At 40.6% G+C, this 23555-nt stretch overlaps 2 protein-coding genes across 3 annotated transcripts; one reads left to right on the forward strand and one right to left on the reverse strand.

The window, feature by feature from the left end:
- Positions 1–544: 544 nt before the first annotated feature.
- On the forward strand, positions 545–7186 carry sephs1 (selenophosphate synthetase 1). Of its 2 annotated transcripts, none has more exons than XM_017720664.2 (9): positions 545–823; positions 2387–2616; positions 2797–2900; positions 3817–3924; positions 4132–4286; positions 4395–4485; positions 5013–5112; positions 5218–5430; positions 6043–7186. In XM_017720664.2, exons 2-9 carry the CDS (start codon positions 2424–2426, stop codon positions 6255–6257), a joined length of 1179 nt encoding a protein of 392 aa, XP_017576153.1. In that variant the 5' UTR covers positions 545–823; positions 2387–2423; the 3' UTR covers positions 6258–7186. The 2 variants fall into 2 exon arrangements, with proteins under 2 accessions (XP_017576153.1, XP_017576234.1); XM_017720745.2 differs by lacking the exon at positions 545–823 and adding an exon at positions 1289–1560.
- A 491-nt stretch (positions 7187–7677) lies between these two features.
- cpt1b (carnitine palmitoyltransferase 1B (muscle)) lies at positions 7678–20658 on the reverse strand. The gene is made up of 19 exons (XM_017720548.2): positions 20268–20658; positions 18828–18976; positions 18262–18401; positions 17337–17508; positions 17115–17216; positions 16580–16717; positions 16419–16496; positions 15662–15769; positions 15141–15225; positions 12726–12921; positions 12331–12516; positions 12010–12115; positions 10500–10616; positions 10230–10394; positions 9997–10131; positions 9461–9613; positions 9263–9376; positions 8969–9061; positions 7678–8500 (listed from the first exon to the last, which is right to left on the reverse strand). Exons 2-19 carry the CDS (start codon positions 18966–18968, stop codon positions 8417–8419), a joined length of 2313 nt encoding a protein of 770 aa, XP_017576037.1. The 5' UTR covers positions 18969–18976; positions 20268–20658; the 3' UTR covers positions 7678–8416.
- Between the last annotated feature and the right edge of the window lie 2897 nt (positions 20659–23555).

Here is a 23555-nt window from a genome sequence, read left to right on the forward strand (position 1 = left end):
TACATAGAGAGAGACAGAAAAGCAATGCCTCAAACACCAAGCTGAGTATTTACAATTTACTGTAATAACTTTCTGAGAGGGAGCTTTTAGAGGCCGACGTCTGGTTCCTATGACCATGACTGAACAATTCTGACTGTAGCATGTGTAGAACTGTAGAATTTACCTTTGTTAAAATGATCAAATTGTAAGTCGCTCTGGCTAAGAGCTTCAGCCAAATGTCATAAATGTAAATGTAATGTTATTGTAGAATGGAGCATTTTACACCAAGCTGCTCTAAATTACTTTGTTTACATATCAACCATTTGATGATGGAGAATTTTGGTGGAGCTCCCCTTTAATGCCACTGAACAGGTAGTCTATTTAACACGAACGGGGTTGAAATGTAACTTGTGTGATCGCTACATTTGCAGCTTTTGACGAGCTGCCGAAGACTTTTAAAAGCGTTTTAGTATCGGAGTTTGGTATCAGATGGTAAACTAAATGATTGGTATCGTCCATCCCTACTGTCTGTTGAGCCTCTTTAAAGGGGAGGTAATCGCGCCACAGCGCCAAATCAGGACCCTTTGTGATCGACACCATTTGTTGGCAAATCAGCCTCCGTGCCACCGACCCCCTGCTTAAACCCACTTTTAAAAAGGTGCATTTCTGCTTCTGTGCTGAACCTGGCTCCCCGCGCCTGGATCTTCCTGTCATCCGGAGAGAAACGCGCGGTGCGCGGTTCTGTGTTTCAGTCAGGCGCTCTGTGAGGGCGGCCGGGGCGCTCGCTGTGGATTGTGGGCCTGTGGCTTTGCTTGTATCGGGAGGCGCCGCTAAAGCGAAACCGGTAAGGAGAAGGAGAGCTGCTCAGTTAAAGGGGAAATGGTGCGGGAATACAACTGTGCCACAGTGCTTAAAGTACGACGAGAGCTCCTTTACCCGCGGCTTTATAAGTCTTAGCGGGCCGAGTGAGCGCCAAAGGTGCACAGTGGTGTCTTTGTGCTGTTTTTTTATGAGTAGTTGCAGCACACCTCTCATGGCGCGGGGCGCTGAAAGGGTTAATTTTTTCCACCGCCGACATTTTATAAACACTTCAACTGGCCTGCACAAAAACGAACACATTTCCCTCTCTCAGCGGCGAAGCGCATGTTCCACATCTCGTGTTTGTGCATGTGCGAGGTGTGGTTTAGTAGAGACTCAAAAGTTGGTTTTCTATTCGCCAGCTTCTTGTCCGAATTTTCCCGTTCCACCTTAAATGGTGCAGCAGTTCCATTCTGGCCCCTGGCGCGCTTCAGGCGCCAGAATGGAACTGCTGCGCCATTTAAGGTGGAACGGGGAAAGTCTAATAAGAGTCCGAGTTCAGCTTCGCGTAGCAGAGAGCGCTATTCCTGCTGCAGTATAACGTTAGCAGACTTAACGCGTTTGGACAGACTGGCTGAGCAGTGGCTTGCAAACAGCTGCAGCTACATAACCAACACCGCCCACTCTTAAACTTTTTATTTTTTACCCCGCATCAGCTCACTTATGCGCCGCAACGTGGCTGTAAATGTGCGGTGCCGAAGTTGAAGGACTCCTCTGCATACCGTTAGTAACTTTTTACAGCTGTTTTCGTGGAGCCGTAACCTAGATGGTCCACAGAGCTGTGGGAGACGGTAACGCTGGGTAACTCAGGCCTAGCCTCAGCAGGATGCTGCAGTTCAGCCACTTTCAGCGCTTAACCTGCACTCACGTTCTGTCATTGTGCACGTAGTGAAGCGAATCGATACGTTTGTTTTTGGTCCTCGCTGAAGGCTGCGGTTAAGCCTGCGTGGCTTTATGTATAAAATGTAATGGCGTTAAACCAGCTGGGAGTTTAGAACCCAGTGACTGAAGAGCGCGAACTGCGCGCGCCGTTTTAAAGGGGAGGATGACTGACCTGAGTTACTCCTCTAAAGCGAGCTTACATGATATATATGATAGAATATGATATATTCTTGCATTTAAACTTGTACATTTTCTTTTTTTAAAAATGCTGCTGTGAAAAGTGTGTGTGTATTTATTTATTTATTTATTTATATATATATATATATATATATATATATATATATATATATATATATATATATATATATATATATATTTATTTTTATATATATATATATATATATATATATATATATATATATATATATATATATTACACACACACACGTATGTGTGTAGATTGATAATACACACACATATGTATGTCTATAAGTATATCCAGGAATTAAGACCAGTGTTCAGAGTTCTGTGTTAAATGTTCTCACTCATAAAAGGATGTAGAAGGATACAAATAAAATGGTCAACTTCTGCCAGTTTGAAAATTGTACTTTGTCCAATTGCAATTTTGATAAAAAACCAAAAAAAAATCTCTCTTTCTCTTTCACAGTGTGTTGACTGGTGTAGGGTCTGGTAATTTCTAAATCATGTCAGTGCGGGAGGCTTTTAACCCAGAGAGTTACGACTTGGATAAGAGCTTCAGGCTAACACGGTTCACAGAGCTCAAAGGCACCGGCTGCAAAGTCCCTCAGGATGTACTTCAGAAACTCCTAGAGTCTTTGCAGGAGAACCATTATCAGGAAGATGAGCAGTTCCTTGGGGCAGTTATGCCCAGACTGGGTTTGTAACTATATAATCCATTCACAAGCATATTAGGATAGTCACTGTCTTCTGTCACTGTGGTAACACAAGCTAGATTTGTTTACACAGTCTGCTTTGTTTTGGGTGAGGATGAATCATAATGTATATGGGTGGTTTGTTTGGCCATTAAATGTAATGTAAGTCTTGTCTGTTATGCAGGCATCGGCATGGACACCTGTGTGATTCCCCTAAGACATGGTGGCCTTTCACTAGTGCAGACCACAGATTACATCTACCCTATAGTGGATGACCCATACATGATGGTAAATATGTTTTAAGATCAGTACATTGCATCATGCATCACGCTAATAGGATGTGTACCATGTTATTTATGCAGAGATTTTACTAATTAGAAATGCGAATTCATGTTTTTAATCCGTTTTCAATGAAACACTATGTAAACAAACACTGTAGTTTTATAACTTGCTACTGCTTCCATGTGACTCAGCCTTAGTCAGCTATTAGTAGTGATGTCTGTGTCTTTGAATATTCATGTAGTCATGAAAGTATAAAAAGTGAATAGTCCAAAGAATGAATCAGAGAAAGATTACTACAGCCCTCTGCCACACAGTGCACAAGAAGCTTTTATTCATGCCACCCGAGAGTCCTTGGCACAGAGTAGCATATAGTACAAAGTGCAGCTGTAGCACATAAGAAGCATTGAAAAAAAGGGCACATGTACAAGAAGCTCAAGTTCATTTTATACTCTACTCTCACAGAGTATAATGTAACTAAACATTTGATATCATTTATTTACTAACACTTCACATGCTCTCTGTTTTTGAGCTAAAAGATATAATGTGACTGTGCTAGTAATGTTAAGTGAGGTGAAAACAAGACGGTTTGTATTTGCTTGTCTATCTTAAAGACTAGATTTTCTAGATAATTGTTAAGCTGTATGTCACCTAAATTAGTATGTATTTTGGGTCTGAGTTAATACAGCACAGTAATTGTAAGATGCTGAGTAGCATCGCTGTCTCTAGTCCCGTCCATCTGATGCAGCCAGTGTATCCTTAGGAGTCTTCTTGTGTGAGGCTGTAGTATGCAAATAGTTTTCAAATAATGCCTCACAAATTTGAATAAATTGCCCATCCTTAGCCTTTAGCCTACTGAGAACTGCAAAGTACATATAATTAATTTATAATGAATAATTAATTTAGCCTGTATTTGCTTTTCTAGGGCAGAATTGCGTGTGCCAACGTCTTGAGTGACCTGTATGCCATGGGAGTGACTGAGTGTGATAACTTGTTGATGCTGTTGGGTGTTAGTAACAAGCTTTCAGAAAAGGTGAGACTGTTAAAAATGCCAGTGAATGTTTGAAAATGACAGCTTTTTCTAATAATTCTGTCCATAAATACAAGGTCAAGCCTCTTCACTCTGTATTGTGTGATATAGCGTAATAGTTGGAGGACTTTGACACAGGAAAAATTGTAATTGCTTTGAGAAATGAGCCTTCTAATTTGTATGCTTTCATTTGTATTAACGTATATGTAGGAGCGGGACAAAGTGATGCCGCTGATAATCCAGGGTTTCAAAGATGCATCAGAAGAGGCTGGCACCTCAGTGACTGGTGGTCAAACTGTTGTGAACCCCTGGATTGTACTGGGGGGTGTTGCCACAACAGTGTGCCAGCCAAATGAGTTCATCATGTAAGCATGTTTGTTGATCTCACATATGTTGCTTTTTGTACTTTGTGCACTCATCATTCCTTTAATAATCTGTTTGTCTATGACTGTGTGCACTTCTGTGTGCTAAAGGCCAGATAATGCGGTGCCAGGGGACGTGCTGGTTCTTACCAAACCTCTGGGAACTCAGGTGGCAGTAGTGGTACATCAGTGGCTGGACATCGTGAGTCTGTCTCCTTTATTTTGATAAAAGTACGGTCAGAATAGGGCCAATATAGCACCAAAAGTACAGCATCAGCATCATCCTTTAAACAGTATTTACAATGACATGAGATTTCTGGGACGATATATGATACTTTCATGTACATGTCTGTTAATGCTGATATTGATATACACACATTTATAAAATGTAGAATTTGAGACTAAATCTAGCTGTATTAGCATTCTGTAAAAATGACAAGTTTATTTGGAGATAGTTACAAATGCCATAAAAATGTATGTATACTGTACACATTCTGCTGAATGCAGTCATATATAAGTCTGAAATAGAAGTGGAATATCTGTTTCTATGTGACTGATACCAGCAGAAAATCCTAGATCAGGAATCTGAGGGAGGAAGAATAGAATGAATCAAATCTAGTATAAAATAGCACATACTCGTATTGTGTGTGGTCTAATTCATATTCAGATTAATATTTACTTTGATTATATGGTTTAAATGTTATTTTTTCCTCTCCTCCTTCCTCTCAGCCAGAGAAATGGAACAAGATAAAGTTAGTGGTGACCCAAGAGGACGTGGAGCTAGCCTATCAGGAGGCCATGTTGAACATGGCCAGACTCAACAGAACAGGTTAGTTCTTGACACTTACAAATAACAATATAGGCACATGTGGCCCCAGATCTGTATACACACACATCTCCACACTCATCCCCCTCCTGATGTCTCTGTCTTTAGCGGCAGGCCTGATGCACACTTTCAATGCGCACGCTGCCACCGACATCACAGGCTTTGGGATTTTGGGACATGCACAGAATCTTGCTCGGCAGCAGCGCAGCGAGGTCTCCTTTGTCATTCACAACCTGCCTGTCCTTGCTAAGATGGCTGCGGTCAGCAAAGCCTGTGGGAACATGTTTGGCCTCATGCATGGCACCTGCCCTGAGACTTCAGGTGAGAGACTCAGCTTTCCAGTGGAATAACATAGAGCTCCCTGCCAGTCAGGCATTTTGATTTATCTTGGTACTTCCTTATGGAAGAGATGCTGAAACGCTTTACTTAACATTTGGGAACAAAAAGCAATTGGGATGCAATTAACAATTATTTCTGTGACAATTGATCTAACTACTAGCATTCAGTTAATCGACTAGTCAAGTCATTATGCCTTCTGTGGTTTCCTCCAAGTTTGTCCTGTCAGAGCTCATTCATTAGTTGTTTCTAAATCTATTAGAAACATAGATTTAGGACGCATGCTAACGAGAAATCCACAGGTGGCTCAGGCTGTCTAATTCTGACATTTATTCATAAGGGGGATAAGGCAGACTTTTTGCCACCTTCCAGTAGGGTAGGGTGGCTTGGGATGCAGGCTTGAGCAGACTTTGCTTGTGGAGTTACCAAAATTCATAGTGAACTGAAAATTAAACAGGAGGAATTGCAGCCTTACGTTGTATTCAAATGAATAAAACATACTTGTACTTGCAGACTGTACAGTGTTTGGCAGTATAAATTTGTGAACATTTGTGCTGTGCACTGTTATACAAATTTTCTCTCTGGCATTTTTTGCAGGAGGCTTGCTGATCTGTCTTCCCCGGGAGCAGGCTGCTCGTTTTTGTGCTGAGATCAAGTCTCCCAAATACGGCGAGGGCCACCAGGCATGGATCATAGGCATCGTAGAGAAAGGCAACCGCACAGCTCGCATCATCGATAAACCCCGCATCATCGAGGTCGCGCCACAGGTGGCCACACAGAACGTCAACACCACCCCAGGAACTACGTCCTAAACCCGATCCAGTTTTCCTGGCCTGAACAGTTAGCTTACTCTAGCACCACCACAAGAGTAGATACACACGCCACCTGCCCACTGTGGCCTTATGGCAGATATGGCACCCCATGGACATGTTCAAAAGTTAAAAGAAATCTTAAAAAAAAGAACAAATGATAAAAAAGAAAAAAAAAAACCTTTGATTTTTGTGTCTATAGTTTTCTGTTATAAAAAGCTGCAGAAGTATGTAGCTGTGAGGCAGCTTCTACAGTAAATGAAGAGTATGACGATAATCTGATACTGTTGATTCATTGTGAATCTTCTGTTCCTCTTCAAAGCGAATTGTGCCCCCTGACTCCCAAAACTCCACCTGTACACAGACTCACTAATATAAGAATCTCTAGTGTGCTCATATGTTGTAGCAACACGCAATGTTTTGGTCCTTCGCTCAGCCTAGCAGTAGTTCAGACTGTAACCGATGCCTTCAGCTCACTGCTAAAAACAAACTGATGAAAAGAAGATGTGAGTAAACTTAAGTTTTTCTTTCTTTTTTTTTACTTTGAATTTTGTATTATATTCCCCTCAACCAATCAAATAAAGTGACCCTTTCATGGTTTTGAATAGACTAAATTAATCAGAAGTAATACCTCTGAAATAATAATTAAGACCACATATTCTTTAAAGTGTACCACGTCTACCTTAAATGGCAGTCTGTTGATATTTGTCGGAGAATGTAAACAGCTGAGATGCAGTTTATATATTGTATGATATTCACGGTTTCATATAGACTTCATTAGATTCTTCTCTGTGATAGAGTTAAGTTTTTATATTCTCCTATGAAGACCCTATGATTATCTCTCTCCATCTTTCTCTCTCTTTTTCTCTGTCTTATTCACTAATGGTGACATATGCCTTTATGCCCCCTGAATAAATCTGATCTTTTTTTAATTTCTTGGGAAACATGTGCCTTTGTTTGCATGTGATGACAGGACCCATAATGGTGTGTGCTTGTCTAGAGCTGGAGATTCTCTTTGGGGTTTGAATGAGCAAAGGCCGACTTTGTTTTAGCATAGTCTTCGATCATATAATTAATTTTTTTATTATTTATACCCAGAATATTTGTAAATATTGCTTTTTGTTTTAGGACTCTTAATGCTCTGTTACATTATATTGAGAGGCTTCAACCAATAAAAAAATTCTGAGCACTTACGGTGAGAAATAGGTGGCACTGACAATTCCAGATAAATGCAGTGTAGTGTAGTGTAGTGTAGTGTAGTGTAGTGTAGGCTCAGATCAGTTAAACCAGAATGTCTACATTTCAGTTGTTTAGATGTAAACAGTCATTCTGAGCGTTAAAGAACTGACTCGGATTTCTTTACAACGGTAGATATAGGAACCGCTGGTCATGATGACAACAGTGCACACAATACGAGTCTGTCTTACAACACACTGCATGTATTTTAAAGATACATTTTAGGCCAAACCTTTGTCACAAAACAGCTTGTATGTATATTTGTAACTGTTTGCCATAACTTTCCATGAAGTAAGTCTTGAAGGCATTAAATGCTTGAGACATTTGGTTACCACTATTATGAATAATTCATAATAAGAGCATTTCACCTCTTAGCCCTCTGAATGACTTATTTACATCTTATTGGTTTGACTGTAGGTTTTTTGAAAAATCAGTTAAATTACCTCTGTAAGCTTTGTGTTACACAGATGAACAAAATGTCAAATAATTTAATGGAATATGCATAAATATGCTAGGTGGACATTCCTCCACACCCCCAAACCATCTAAACCAGTAACCTTCAAAGGAAATCAACATGCTTAAAGTGCATTAAAGCCAGTATTTACAATTGTACACTGTACACTGTTTCTCTACAAGTATGTTACATTGCGTACATTTATAGAATTTTAACGATTTTTCTTAAAAATATACCTGAATTTAGCTTTTTCTTAATATTCTGCAGTTTGTGTTATTTCTTCATTGAAAAAGCAGTGAATTAAAACAGATTAATTACATTGAACAGAATTAAAAAGAAATGTATATAATAACTGTACAGATTTTTACAGGTTCTCTATGTTCTGTGATTGTCCTGTAAGCTCTAAGCCGTGCAGCTGGCCAGCCATATATGGTTTGTGTGTTGTGATGTCTTCACTTTATGCTGTTGGTAGTTAATTTGCCTTCTGCTTCTGGTTGAACAGTGCTTTAATGTCCAGCATGGCCTGTCTGATGTTCTGCCCAAAGCGATGTGAGTCCTGTGGACAGAGAGACAGATGAAATGATCCAGGAGCAGAATTTTTTTGCTTAATATCTTTTAAAAGATGTAGCTGATTACCAGTGTTAGGAATACTAAGTACAGAGAAACTGTACTTAAATGAAAGTGTGAGTATGTTAAAATCCTGCCCAATTAAAAGTGAAAGTATGGAGCCGATGATATGCTTGAACTACAAAGTTCTTACGAATACAAAAGCTGTAATTTTACCAGTGGTTGCAACTTTTGGTTACAACTGTATGTTTCACCTTAGTCCTTAAGACTCGCCATCTTTTTTCTCTCCATGTGGTTAAAATAAATGAATTTACCATCCCTGAGCATTATATAGATCATATGTAAACAAAATATAAAACTGCTACATTTCTGTTTTAGTGGTAGCCCTGGAGCTCTGGCAGTTTTCATAGAGAGATGTCACATTAGACCTGTGCGTTTGTGTGTGAGTGTGTCTTACCGTTTCTGGGGATGAGTACTTGCTGGAGATGTGGAATGTGATGAGATTCTCCCCAACAACATTATAAGAAACTCCATAACCATCATCAGCAACCTGCAAGCAAATAGTCAGAATGAAGTGAAAGTTCCAGGTAAAGTAAAGCTTCAGCAAATTCACAGTGAACCTGCAGGCTACAATATGATGTAGTTGTAACTGAAGAACACTGGATACTTATGTACTGCATGCAATTATAAGCGTTAATGTCTTGTTTTGCCTGAGGAGCAGAGTGTATAGTTGTCGTCAGTGCCCACTCACAGGGCCAAAGCCTCCTCCAGCTCCTACATATTTAGGGAATTTCTGCGTATCAACAAGGTTGAGCTGATGCTGGGGAGTCTGACTCGTGGAGAGACGCCAAGGCTCTGAAAGAACCTGGTGGACATACATTCATGTTTAGCCTTCAGCTCTTTTAGTTTGATGCCATATCAAATCTGTTTTACATCTGATTGCTCATACCTGTTTGAGAAAGGGGGATTCAATGTCCAGTAGTTTGGAAACGATGTAGAGGCAGAAGAGATGGCGGTCAATGCCGGCTCCAGTCATGGCCAGACGATACATGTTCTGGTGTTTTTCTGCGGATCTCCGGAACAGGGCCAGCCGTTGCTCGTTCTGTCAATTATGTCAAGAGCTCCCATCATGCTCTATTTTATATAGGTTTGTGTTATTGTATGCATCATTACTGTTTTGTATTTCTTGATCAGTGTTACTGTCTTTTCTGTACTTGCTCAGGGACTAAGGTTCAAAATTATTAGGCTAAGGTGTTTTTTAGGGTACATTTTCTCTACCCAAATATATTTTTGAAGTATTTTAATAACAAAACATCACTCAGGTGCTCAATTCTTTTCCTTGGCCCCTTGCCCACTATGAAAACTGTGCTTTGGCTGCTGAGAACAAAACATTTGGGCTTGCCTTATTTAAACTCAATAAAATATTGGTTCTCCATGTCAGGTAGGCCTATAAATCCCACCCATGACCTCAGAGTCTGCTCTTACCGTACAGGCCTCGTCCTCCATGGACCGAACAAAAGCTGTAGATTCGATGGTGCAGGAACGAACTGTCTCTGTCCGTCCTTCCCGGAACATACGTGTCATCGAGGACTCATAAGTGAGACAAAATTCACCTTTGTCCTACTCCAAACACAACGCAGAGAAAAAACACCAGTAACTGTTAACAATACAAAGATAGGCTACTGAAGAATATGTATGTTAGTGAGTATTTTCCATACCCTGAAGTGAGCAAGCTGTAGTGCTATTTGGATGAAGGCGTCAGGGCTTGTTCTGGATTTCTTGATCAGGCCTTTCCCAAATTCATCAAACACACAGCAATAGAAATCCACATCGTCAGCCAGCTCCTTTGCTATTGCATAAGAGCCTTCAATAATCTCCTGACACTGAGGTGAAGAGAGAGAAGGGTCATATGCTACAGCAAGTACAAGTGAAACCATTACTTTTAACCCACTTCCTTTAACACCAACACTGCAGTTTGTAAATCATACCGCTTTTGGAATGTCCCACTGTAGCCTACTCGGAAAAGTCAGACCTTTATTGATGTCTCCTTTGCAGTGGCCTTCCTCAGTGTAACCCAAATGGAAGACATCTGTAGCCAAAATGTCCTGGAGGTAACACAGACAATATTTGTGTCAACTATCAATGGATATAATTTGGCATGATGTGAAAATTTACATGGATGTGTAAGAAATAAATAATGGCAACAAAACTTCTAATTTACACTATAGGGGTAAAAACTATGTAGCCGTTCCTTTTAATCATTAAGTTCAGGTGTTTCAGCCACAGCCATTGCCAACAGGTGTATAAAATCAAGCTCATATCCATGCAATATACATAGGCAAACTCTCACAGTAGAATGGGTCATACTGAAGAGCTCAGTGTCATGAACTTAGAGAGTTGGTCGCCCAGGGTTTGGTGGATGCCAAGAGATGGCTACCAACTGGAATGCCTAGTGCCAATAGTAAAAGTTTGGTGGAGGAAGAATAATGGTCTGGGGCTGTTTTTCAAGGTTTGAGTCAGACCCCTTAGTTCCAGTGAAGGATAATGTACAGCATACAAAGACATTTTAGACAATTATATGCTTCCAATTTTGTGGCTAGTCTGAGGACGAGTTTTGCATGACCTGGTTTGGCGAGATTTCACAAGATTTGTGTGGAGGAATGTGTGAAGGCAATGGTCTTTTGACTGAATTTGGCACCAATTCCCATAGACATACTCCACAATCCTGCCTTCAGCAAAGGGGGGTAAACTCCATTTTAATGTGCATGATTTTGAAATGGGATGTCCAACAAGCTCATATAGGTATGGTGTCCACAAACTTTTGGCCATGTAGTGTATTTTGTTACTAGTAGGCTAGGGCTGCTAGGGCCAGATATTGAACTTCAATACTTTTATGGTACTGATCAAAGTATTTACTTATTCTTGATTATTGAAAAAAAAAGATATTTAATAGTAAATTAAATATCAAAATTTCATATCTAAGTCAGACATATCAGCACCTGTGAGACAAAAAAGCATGCTTGCTCCAAACTATAATGGACTTGCTGTCTAAATTTCATTCTGTGTGGATTTTCTTAATGTCCATGCTTCTTGATTAGTCTGTGCACAGTAAATACACCCATTTCCAGCAATTCACAATCAGTTCAGGTTTAAGCCACACCCACCTTTTGTCTGTAAGTTAAAAGAAGGCATCGGTATAAGTATCATTTATGAATCAATATCAAAGTTACGATATTGGTATCAGTACCGAAAAGTACCGATACCCAGCATTAACTAATGCCAAACAATACAATTATTATTCTATGAACACTGGTATATTAATACAAAATTAAAATTATGTTTGTGATCATATGTGAGCATATCATATTGATCATATTTGATATATGGCTCATATTGAGCCATATATCAAATATGGCTCAGCCAATCAGCTTTTAGAATCCTTATGAAATTATCTATTTAATAAATCAGATTACTCATAGTTATACGGTCCTTGCTTACCTCCCACATGTGTCCGATGATTGGGGCATCTGCCCATGAATGCTCTGTATTCACACCTATTTTACCATTCTTGTAGACAATTAGATTGAAAGATTTATCAAACCACCTGATAAAAGAGCACAGTGAGAGAGATTAACAGTAAGAGAGTGTGCACATTGGATTGTGATGAGTCATTCTATGCATCTAAAGATATATTCTCTTTTGCTTGATGTGTTGCAATAAGCAGACTGCAGGTGCCTCTTTACACAACTACAGTAATTCTATTCTTAATGACTCGGCTCCAACGACACACGAAAAGCAATTCTGCAAACTCCCCCATACCTGTCGTAGCACGTTCCATGCAGTAGGGATTTGGCATAGAGATCCATCGTCCTTGGCCTTTCAGGGTCATATCCATGTACCTCATTATCCAGGGTCAGGAAAAAGGCAGCTGTCTCTATGACATCTAAAGACATCTTGTTGACCCCATCATTGAAATATTTCTGTCTTGCTTTGGCCCAGGGAACTCTAGCAATTTCAAAGAAGGTTAAAATACGAAAAAAATTGCATGCTGGCATAGTTTAATTGAGTGCAATATCCCAAAAATATCAAAAGACAAATAGTACACAAAATGATTCAGAAGAATCTTTTGCTCACAGCAATACTATTGACTGTTGATATTAAAAATATATTATTATTACATATATATGGCTATTGATTATGTGTATTGTGTTCACCTGTTCCCGGCTGTGAGTGAGGCCAGTTTGAGTTCGCCAGGCTGAGGCTCCGTAGTGTCATTGAGGATGCGCTGAAACTGCTGCTCCAGTTCTGAAGGCAAGAGATGGCGACCACCGTAGTACAGCCACACCTTAAAGAAGCGTCCTTGGTGGTAAACAACAAGATGCTTCCTGTTCCTCAGATGTTGGATATAATCTAAACACAAAATAGTTACTCAGCTTCTGTATCATGCAGTGGTTTGCCCAGATATAATCAGTAAAGGCCACAGACACTGCCCTGACCCATAGTGTTCATAAAGTTTTACCATGTAACTTACATGAGTATTATTTCAGTGACCATTCAGTTATACTGTATCTACACATTCAACTGATCCGCACTATTGGTCTTCATCCCTCTTACCATTATTCATTTTACTAATTCATCATCATCGTCGTTAACCGCTTAGTCCAGGTAGGGTCGTGGTAGCAGAGAATCCCAGATGACCCTGTCCCCCGCAACTTCCTCCAGCTCATTCCCAGGGACCCCAAGCCACTCCCAGGCCAACTTGGAGATGTAATCCCTCCAGGCCGTGCCTGATACACCCCCACCGGGAGGTGTCCAGGGTTCATCCAAATCAGACGCCTGAACCACCTCAGCTGGCTCTTCTCAATGCGGAGGAGTAGCAGCCCTACTCCGAGCTCCTCCTGGATGGCCGAGCTCCTCACCCTATCATATAGAGTGTAGCCCGCCACCCTGCGAAGAAAGCTCATTTCTGCCACTTGTATTCGTGATCTCATTCTTTCGGTCATTACCCACAGCTCATGACCATAGGTGAGGGTCAGGATGTAGACCGACTGGTAAACAGAGAGCTTTGCCTTATGGCTCAGCTCCCTCTTCACCACTACAGTCCGGTACAGTGACCGCATTACTGCTGCCGCCTGTCCCGGCCTGCGGCCGATCTCACGATCCCTCTTCCCATCACTCGTGAACAAGACCCCGAGATACTTAAACTCCTCCACCTGGGGCAAGTCCTTTCCCCTTACCTGGAGTGGGCATGCCACCCTTTTCCGGGCTAAGACCATGGACTCAGATTTGGAGGTGCTGATCCGCATACCAACGGCTTCACACTCTGCTGCAAACTGCTCCAGGTAGCGCTGGAGGCATCCATGTGATTCAGCCAAAAGAACATCATCTGCAAAGAGCCACGCTCCGGCCTCCACACATGATGCCCTCCTGACCCTGGCTATGCCCTGACACCCTGTCCGCAAATATCACAAACAGGAGTGGAGACAGGGCACAACCCTGCTGGAGCACAACACTAATACTGAAAGGGTCCAACTTAATGCAGAGTATACAAACACAGCTCTCACTCTGGGAGCACAGAGATCGAATGACCCGGAGTAGTAGCCCCGGTACCCCATACTCCCTGAGGACCTTCCCCAAGATATCTCAGGGAACACGGTCACAAGCCTTCTCCAAATCCACAAAACACATGTAGACTGGGTTGGCAAACTCCCATGCCCCCTCAACAATCCGCGAGAGGGTAAAAAGCTGGTCCATTGTTCCACGGCTGGGACAGAATCTGCATTGTTCCTCCTCAATCTGAGGTTCAACTATCGGTCGAAGTCTCCTTTCCAGCACCTAGGCATAGACTTTCTGAGGCTGAGCAGTGTGATCCCCCAATAGTTGGCACACACCCTCCAGTCCCCCTTTTTTAAAAATGGGGACCAAAACCCCGGTTTGCCAGTCCAAGGGTACTGTTCCTGAGGTCCATGCAATTTTGCAGAGGCACGTCAGCCACATCAGCCCCACAACATCCAGAGCCATAAGCATCTCTGGACGAATCTCAACTACCTCAGTGACCTCCACCAAGGAAATGTAGCTTGACATGCCAGAGGCCTCTGGCCCTGACTCCCGTGAGGGAGGCATGTCTCCCGGATTAAGGAGTTCTTCAAAGTGCTCCTTCCACTGACTGACAATATCCTCACTTGAAGTCAGAGTTTCTCCACCCTTGCCGAATACAGCTTGGGCGCACCGTTGTGACTGCCACCTTTTTCGCCTGTTGGTACCTATCTGCGATGGGATGGGAGTCCTTCTGGCCATCCAGTCCCAAATGCCTCTTTCTTCAGCTTGACGGCCTCCTTCACCACTGTTGTCCACCAGGGGGTTCTTGGGATACCGCCCATTTTACTAATTATGAGTCCACCTCTGATCAACTGCACATTTAGAGTGGTGAGAAGTGTTGTCCTTATGTCCTTATGTTGTATACAATTACCATGTTTGAACTCTGCTTATTTTTTTTATGTCAGTGATCAGATTTCCATATCAACAAGGAAAGTAATGATCAGCCATTATGCTGTAAAATGGAGCATCTAATTGTATCAGCTTTCTCATTCAGTTCTTTTGTACATAGATATAAACATCCAGGTCATTACCTGTCTCAAGGCCAGGGATCCGAGTCGTGTTGAACATTCTCTCATACTGATAGGAGCACATAGGTACCACCCCCAGAGCTCTCATCTGTGAAGACAAAATGAAGTCAGGCAAATATAAACAATAATGGTATCAGTGACAATAACAAAAGCATACTGTAATTTTTTGTTAATTATTTTGCTCCTCATTTTATCACACTCAAGTGCTGGTTCTAAACTTTCACTCAGTACCATTTTTATGTTTTTAAGTAGTAGAGTTGATGTTTTATTATGATCTGGGATTATTGTATGTGTACAGTTTTGTGGAAAGAAAAGACATCCTCTAAAATGTAGCTTTTTTGGTCTTTGTCATTAAAAAACAAAACAAAAGAAAGTCTTATACAGTGATTATACATGTAACAAATTCAGTGTGAAAATCAGTGATGCAATCATATGATTTCACTTTAAATGTATAGCAAAATGACAGAAAACTCTAGTCTTTGTTCTCAGATGTAAGCTGCAGTATTTGGGGTATTTGTGTGTACCGGGGCATGCTCTCCTCGCTCTAGCTTACGGCGGTACTGCAGGATGGCGTGGACCACATTTCCTGCTCGTGCTGCCTGTCTGTGGGTGGGAATTGTATACAGCATGTCCTGAGAAAGACAGACGAAACTGTTAGCTTTTTATTTATTTATTTTTTTTCATATAAGGCCAAAATATTATGGACAAAACTAGTTATATCAAGGCTAATATCCTGAAACCATTCACTGTGATATCTACAGTTAAAACCACAACAAATCGAACAAATATATTTAAAAGCCTTTGCATTGGTATTAGACAAAGCAAATAATCTGAGAATTAAGTAAATAACTCAACATGACCTGCAATCAAAGTACATTCACTTCTACTACTAACGTAGCTGTCTAGGCTAAAAGAAGTTCCTAACCTGCACATTTAGTTGCTACACTCTGTTTTTGCCTTTTTAGCAGCAAACATATATTCAGCTTCATAAAAAGATAAATATACACTTCACTGCTTATCGTCCATATCCTACACTTTTCTGCACTATTTTTTTCCTTTGAGGTCCACTTCTAACATTTGTGTGGTTTAAGTACCAAAATAGTCACAAGTAATTTGTACATGACCGTACTCCAACTTCTCTATTCCTTATTAAACAGGCTTTTTCTTACTGTGCCTTTAAGACTGATATAAGATAAATGAGCTCTGTTCTGATTGGTTGTTCTATTTTGTGCCTCAGTAAAACAGCATGAATTGTGGTGTAGTCACCCTTGTTGTCCTCACCATGGTGTAGAAGTTGCTGTTCACCATGATAGGGCCTCGTCCTTTCAGATAGATGTATTCTTCCCACCAGTCGCTCACCTTTACACAGACACAGTACAGTTTAAGCACCTACACACATGAGCTTAGTTAAAATGGGAAAGCCTATTTTTAGATTTACTTACATAATTATTGGCCCACCAGGATTTCACCAGAAGGTATTTTTGCAGTTTGGGGGCTTGGTCCTTTTTGAACTCAGTGGCCACAATTTCCATCTGTTTGTATTGGTCATCATCCAGTAGGGGTCGCACTGACTCAAGATACTGAACGAGTAATATATACAAAGACAGATGTGGCCTATATTTTAAACAATAGCTCACTTTTACAGATAACAGCCTGTCATACAGCATCAGAAACCAAAAGCAAGTCAGTTTGGAATTACTTAACAACTTTGCAGTTTGAGGCAAGATTATGATCATCTCCAAATGCAATTTGCATGCAAGTTTGTGAGGCAAGCTTTCATTACTTGTTAGCTACATTAGCCGCCTCATAGCTCCAGGACAAAACTATTAAAGCAAACTTTGGAAACCAAAAACGCCTTGGTTGATTGTCTATGTCTGGAATAAAGAGAAACCTCTGTACTATTGATTTCTTTTAAAAATGCACTGTCTAAAGGTATTATTTCTTGTCCCCATCTCTGGACTAAGAGGAGCCTCTCACCCTTTGGATGGTGTCATCAATGTTGGGCACAGGCAGTCTGGGTAAAGCAGCCTGAAAACTGTAGAGCAAAGGCCGACGACCTGAAAACATCTTCACTAGACTCTAAAACAAGAAACATGCTCTGAATCAGGCATCTGCAAACTGCTTCAAACAATGAATAGAAAGTCTTTCGGTGGTCGTTCTCCCTCTCCATGCCTCTATGTCTGACTATGTGTACCCTACCATCCAGAGCTTGGTGGAGGCGCTCATTTTGCCATGTGGCTCAAAGATCCAACCATGGTAGGAGAGCAGAGCTTTCAGAGTGTAGCGCAGCAGCAGAATCAGGGACAGCCACAGGGCTGTGGCAAACAGGATAGCACTCAACACCGTCTGAGTCTGAACTGTTAGGTAGTCACTACGGAGAAGCAAATATCAAGAAATGGTATTAGAAAATATTGACTCAGTATGAAAGAAATCATGTAAAATGTCTCAGATGTAAAGCTCATCTAAGCTAAAAAAACCTTATGGTTTAGATCCCCAACATCATGCCAGATAAGAACGATTTGTACCTGACATTCCAATGTAAAACAGATGAATTCAGTTGTATTACAGGCTACTCAAAAAACGCATGTTGTCGCTGTCCAAAAAAGTAGCTCTAAAATAGCAAGTTTACAAAAGAATGCAAAAACATTTTAAGCGTTAATGTAAGTTATTATAAAGTGGGGATTTTCTGGAGTGTTTCTATTGGTCTGTTCATCATGACGTTTATCACAATGTAAAGAACAGCGTCTGTGTTCAAATGATGGCAAAAAAGTACAAATACAGCAACAGTATGTTATTACATGTAAGGTAAAGCCACTATTATATTTCACAACAAAATAATCTGTTTTATATAACACTGAAACAAGTGGGCTGGGCAGCCATTCTCAAAGCCATAGACTGTGCTTATAATTCAACAACATAATGTCAACAGAAAAAATAGCACGAAAGCTATCATTAATGTATTTCTGTTTGCATGTTTGCTGGTGTGCTGGCGCCTAACATAATTATCCATTTAGGCACCTATAATCTAATGTAATCTTTGATAAACTGTGGGAATGTACTATATTTACAAGATGGTAATTATGGCTTTAAAGTGTTTCTATGTTTATGATACTAATATACAGACCTCACAGGTAAAACTTTCTTGATGCTGTCAATCATACCCATGGAGGGGTCTACTCTGGCATACATTGAGCTCATTATTGCGATAACCATGAATAACCAGCTGGAGGGACTTGCAGGATAGACCTCTGTGAGGATGCCATTCTACTCGAAACAGAAATAATCAGAAAACTGTTAGTACAATATAACCAGTACAGCATTCCATTATGTCCAATTAAGAAAACATCTACAGTTTTAATCTAGGAAATATATGTTACTCAATCAACTACAAGAATGCAGGATGTACCGTATGGTATGTGTGTTTAATACAGTATTTTTCATCCTATGATATTACTATAGAATAGCTTAAATATTTGTCTTGTAGTAATATCAGTATTGTTCACATATACTACAACGTTTCTATCATTTAAGTGATACTTTTACTTTTTTTCTTGTAGATGCCTAATTAGATTTTATATTGTTACTGTTGTTGTTCTTATTACCAGTTAGTAACGCTATTAATGCATTTTATTTAGATTATTGTAAACCATTTTATCCACATTATTAGGAGCTAATACCATGTCCACTCACTTTGAACTGAATGGCACGTTTTCTCCATGTTGTCACTCCAGACAGGTAGATGTGTTTGAGCACTTCGCGGCTCAGCTGTAATTTGATGCCCTCCGGGGTGACGGTGAACTGGAAGGCCACCGCCTGGTGGGCCTCTGCCATCACACACGCTGAGGGAACAGAACAGCAGGTCAGAAAAAGGTGATATGAGTGTTTCATAGGTTCATAACGGTGTGGAACTCTCAGGGCCTTCAAGGCCTTTATGCCTAATGACTTCTGGGATTTTAAAAAATAAGTCTCTAGTTTTAGTTCACTTGCTTATTGTGCATACACTTTACCCCAAGGCTCTTTAGTGAAAGTGCTGCTGAGGTAAAATTTATGTTAATGTCCATTACAAACATCAATAATAATATATAAAATGTCTTTTAAATGTTTAAAATGTCTGTGTTTATTTTGGAATGGCCAAAAATGATGGCCATGAATCTACAAAGAAAATATTTCTTTTGAACTTTTTAAACATTTTTGTGTTATTGCCACCAACAAGTTTATATTAATGTGAGCAGTCCCTTCATGACTGATTTATAGGTCATAGGTTACTCAGTCAGGTATTGTTGTCCTCATAGGTTGTACCAGTGACAGTGTAATGCTTGAGTTTCTTTTTCCATGTCATATGACTGGAGGCATACCAACTGGGGCAAAGTTGAGCAAGCAGAAAATAGCCAGGAGGACTGCTGGAGAGGCATGCGTTAGTGCGTGAAGGTTGACGCCGGCAACGTCACAGAACAAAATGGTAGCTGTTCACTACTGATGGAAAATATTATTATAAATGTATTGTCACTAATTATCAATGAAGCCATGAGTAAGCAGGCTATGCGCAAATCAAACTTACATTACAGTCAGTCTGCAGGAGAACAGCTTACAATTAACCACAGAAAGGTGTATCTTTTTTATCACTGTTATACAGTGTAAAATATTACATGAAGAGTTTTATTACAAAATTATGTATTCTCATTAACAATTTTGGATATATCAAGTTTTTGAAAATAATAAACACTGACATATAATGTAAAACAAGGTAGTATTAATCATAACATAGCACTGATTTTTTTGTGTAAAGTCCACTCCAAATAATATATATAATGTATATAATGAAAATATATTATAAATATATTAGAAAATATAATAATAAATTCTTTAAAGGATAATGCATTTTATAATCTATAATGCATTTTAGAAGGAAACCCTTCAAATACATACCATAGAATACTGTACTACACTATACCATATGCTTACCATAAACCACTGAGAATCAAGTGTGTTAATATAGATAATAGTACAACAAATAAACCTCAATGGACCTTAGGAAATAAGCAAGCAGGGATCTTGTTAAGTCATAACTGACACAGACATAAATATCACAATATTTATTATTTTATAGAAAGACAAACAATGTTACTGTACCTGTTCTTGTAGCAGTGTGGTCTTATGCTGATATAGTGAAACAGAATGACTGGAGACGTCCAGATTCCACCCAGGGTCAGTGGGAACTCCTTCTGCAGAGACAGCTGTGGAGCTCAGTCTGACAGTGCTGCCCTTCGCACGACTCTGCTCAAGTAAACTGTAGGTGGAAATCAGTCTTACATGCACACTCTCTTCTCTCCCACGTTCTCTGTTTCTAGCTTTCTCCTGCTGTGTGTTGATCTCCCTCTCAGCGTGTATGTGTGAGTGTGTAACTGGACACCGCTCTGGCTCAGGCTAGTCTAGTGGCCCAAATATCAACAATCTTGCTGCAAAGAGCTAAAAAAGGAGGAAAGCACTGGAGGATTTCTTAGTGTATGTTCGGAACAGTTCCCATATCTCCTGCGTTGTGCACTAAATGTGGCTTATGAGCGCATTATGTAATGGGCGTCCGTTACCATTGTGACGCCTGCGGTCATTCTTGGAAACTGACTGTTGAGTATGGTTGGAAGAAGAGAGTGTTGACAGACATTATGAGTTCTATTACACTATTACAAAAGTCCACACATGTTTTCGGCTACTTTAAGGTGCACCCATTGCTGACACAATCATTTGATTGCACACACACAGCCTGTACACCAACCAGCTACTTCATTAAGCACATCTCCTTGTATCTACACTTTCTATCCATTTATTGTCTCCACTTACCATAAAGGTGCACTTTCTAGGTCTACAATTACAGATGTGTTTCTCTGTATACTTTGTAAGCCCCCTTTCACCCTGTTCTTCAGTGATCAGGACCTCCACAGAACCACCACAAAGCAGGTATTATTTGGGTGGTAAATCATTCGCAGCAGTGCAGTAACACTGATGCGGTGGTATTATATTAGAGTGTTGTTTTGGTATGAGTAGATCATACAAAACAGTGCTGCTGGAGCTTTTAAACACTGTGTCAACTTGCTGTCCACGCCGACAGACCTACCTTGTTGACCCACCTTGTAGATGTAAAGTCAGAGACAGTAGACACTTGCCTGGAGCGGTGGGCAGCCCTATCCACACTGCCCAGGGAGGAGCTGGGGGTTAGGTGGCTTGCTCAAGGAGACTTCAGTCACGTACTGTTGGCTTGGGGGATCGAACTGGTGACCTTGCAATCACAGGGTTGGTTCCCTAGCCTCCAGCCCATGACTGCCCCCGAACTACAGATGGACGATATTGTAGAACTACAAAGTAGTTTCCACTGCATGGTTCTACCTCGACTCGACTCTAATATTTTGTTTTACATTAGCAAAATCTGGTACCTGGTATTACCAGACAACTTGTAGTGAGGAGAACTGCCCCTCTGTAATGTTTCCATGTTTCTCAAACGCTAGAGGGTGCTACCGAAAATGAATGTGTTAATATGGAGCATCTGAGCAAAATCATAGTTTGTAAATGCTTAAACATTTGAATGTAATATAATGCATTTCTTTCTTGAACACAGAACAGCATAAAACATTTTAACACCCATGTTATATTTTAAGTGCTTTTGAACTCGAGTTACAGGAGGTTAAACTGGCACCTCACCTACATTCACAGCATCAGTAGCCGCGTTTACATGCAGCCTGATAATCCGTTAATAATCCGACTAATAGCTCAATCGGAATAGAATACGTCCATGTAAACAGCTCATTCGGAATAGACTAATCTGATTGAAGCCAATCGGAAAACAATTTCTGTCCGATTGAACGAGGTGGGTAAACCTCTAAATCATCCGTTAAATAGAAGAATAACAGCCGTGTAAACGCCTGAATCCGATTACCGTTCAGCATGGCGGAGCAGAAACTGGACTGCAGAAGAGACGGAGTTTATACTCTGAGCTTTAAAAGACGGCGGTGAGACGGACGTCCAGCTTATGTGTCTCAGAACACGACATGTTCCTCTTGACATCATTTTAAAGCCATTAAAAACACAAACGCGCCAACTGGAAACTCATCTCACGCCGACTGGACCTCACGTGATGTTCGCTGTCATGGTAACGTTTATTCTAAGCGGTACACTACGCATGCGCGTCATCCCGCATCGGATTACTTGTAGTGGGCACGTAAACGAAGATTTTCATCAGATTGTTGAACAGAGTGAGCATAAACACCGCAGTCTGAATCTGCAATCCGATTGTATTCAATAGGATTGGCAAAAATCTTTGCATGTAAACACAGCCAGTGAGCACGAACTGCCGATGAGCCGCTCCGCTCACCAACCAATCCGCACTCAGTAGCTGTAATGTTAGGGTCCTACTCATCAAAGCCTCTTTGCTGTAGAGAAAAGAAAATATACATGCAAGTTTTCTTTGTTTTCTAGTGAAATAAGTCATTCTACTATCAAAAATTTAAGTATTGGTCAAATGATGATAAACTATTTTAAATTTGAGCTTTTAGCCGTTCCTGCGACCCAGAAGGATAAACGGCTTAGTTAGCTAACTAGCTAGCTAACATGTTTAAGTGTGGGTGTGTGTTTAGCCGTTTAACACAATTTATACCCCATTCACTGAGGATTCACTCTGGCGTTTTGCAGTCATGTTTTTTGTGTAACGAGGGAAACAGTAAATAGCCAGACTTCCATTAAACAGGCTCTGGTATCGCCTCTAACGTTAGTTACCAGGCTAGCGTATCCTCTTACGTCGCCTCTTAGCAACGACAATCGTCTCGTCGTCTGAACTCTGATGTGGTATTTTCCAAACTCTCCTGTTTTCAGCAGTATTTTGACTTGCTGCCATCAGCCTCATCTGAACAAATTACGTCTCCTTCATGTCAAGGCAGTTTCCTGCAGCGTCGCTATGCCGACCAGCTCTGAGGGGCTATTTTATGGCGGAAACGACGCAGCTGGGACCAAACGCGAGTAATGTGGAGTCGAGCCGTATCACGCAGTGGAAGAGCCGTTTATGTGGTCAGGGGAGCTGAACATTGAGTGTAGAACCAAGAGCCAAAGACGACCAAAACAACATTTTTATTCAGCAGCTAAAGTTTATTAGGTAGATCAGCATTTTAAGTTTTCTCACAGTCGAGAATATATTTAATAAACAACCTATGCATTACATCATACCTGTATGCAGAGGTGGACGAAGTACACAGATCATGTACTTGAGTTAAAGTAGAGATACCCAAGTTAAAATACTGCTCCAGTAAAAGTAGAAGTCCTTACTCTAGACCTCCACTTGAGTAAAAGTACAAAAGTATTTGGCTTCAAATGTACTTAAGTATTGAAAGTAAAAGTACTAAAAGATTAATTCTGGCTCTAATGTCCTGTTATCATTTT

The sequence above is a fragment of the Pygocentrus nattereri genome, chromosome 7 (genome assembly GCF_015220715.1).
Source record: "Pygocentrus nattereri isolate fPygNat1 chromosome 7, fPygNat1.pri, whole genome shotgun sequence".
Lineage (NCBI taxonomy): Eukaryota > Metazoa > Chordata > Actinopteri > Characiformes > Serrasalmidae > Pygocentrus > Pygocentrus nattereri.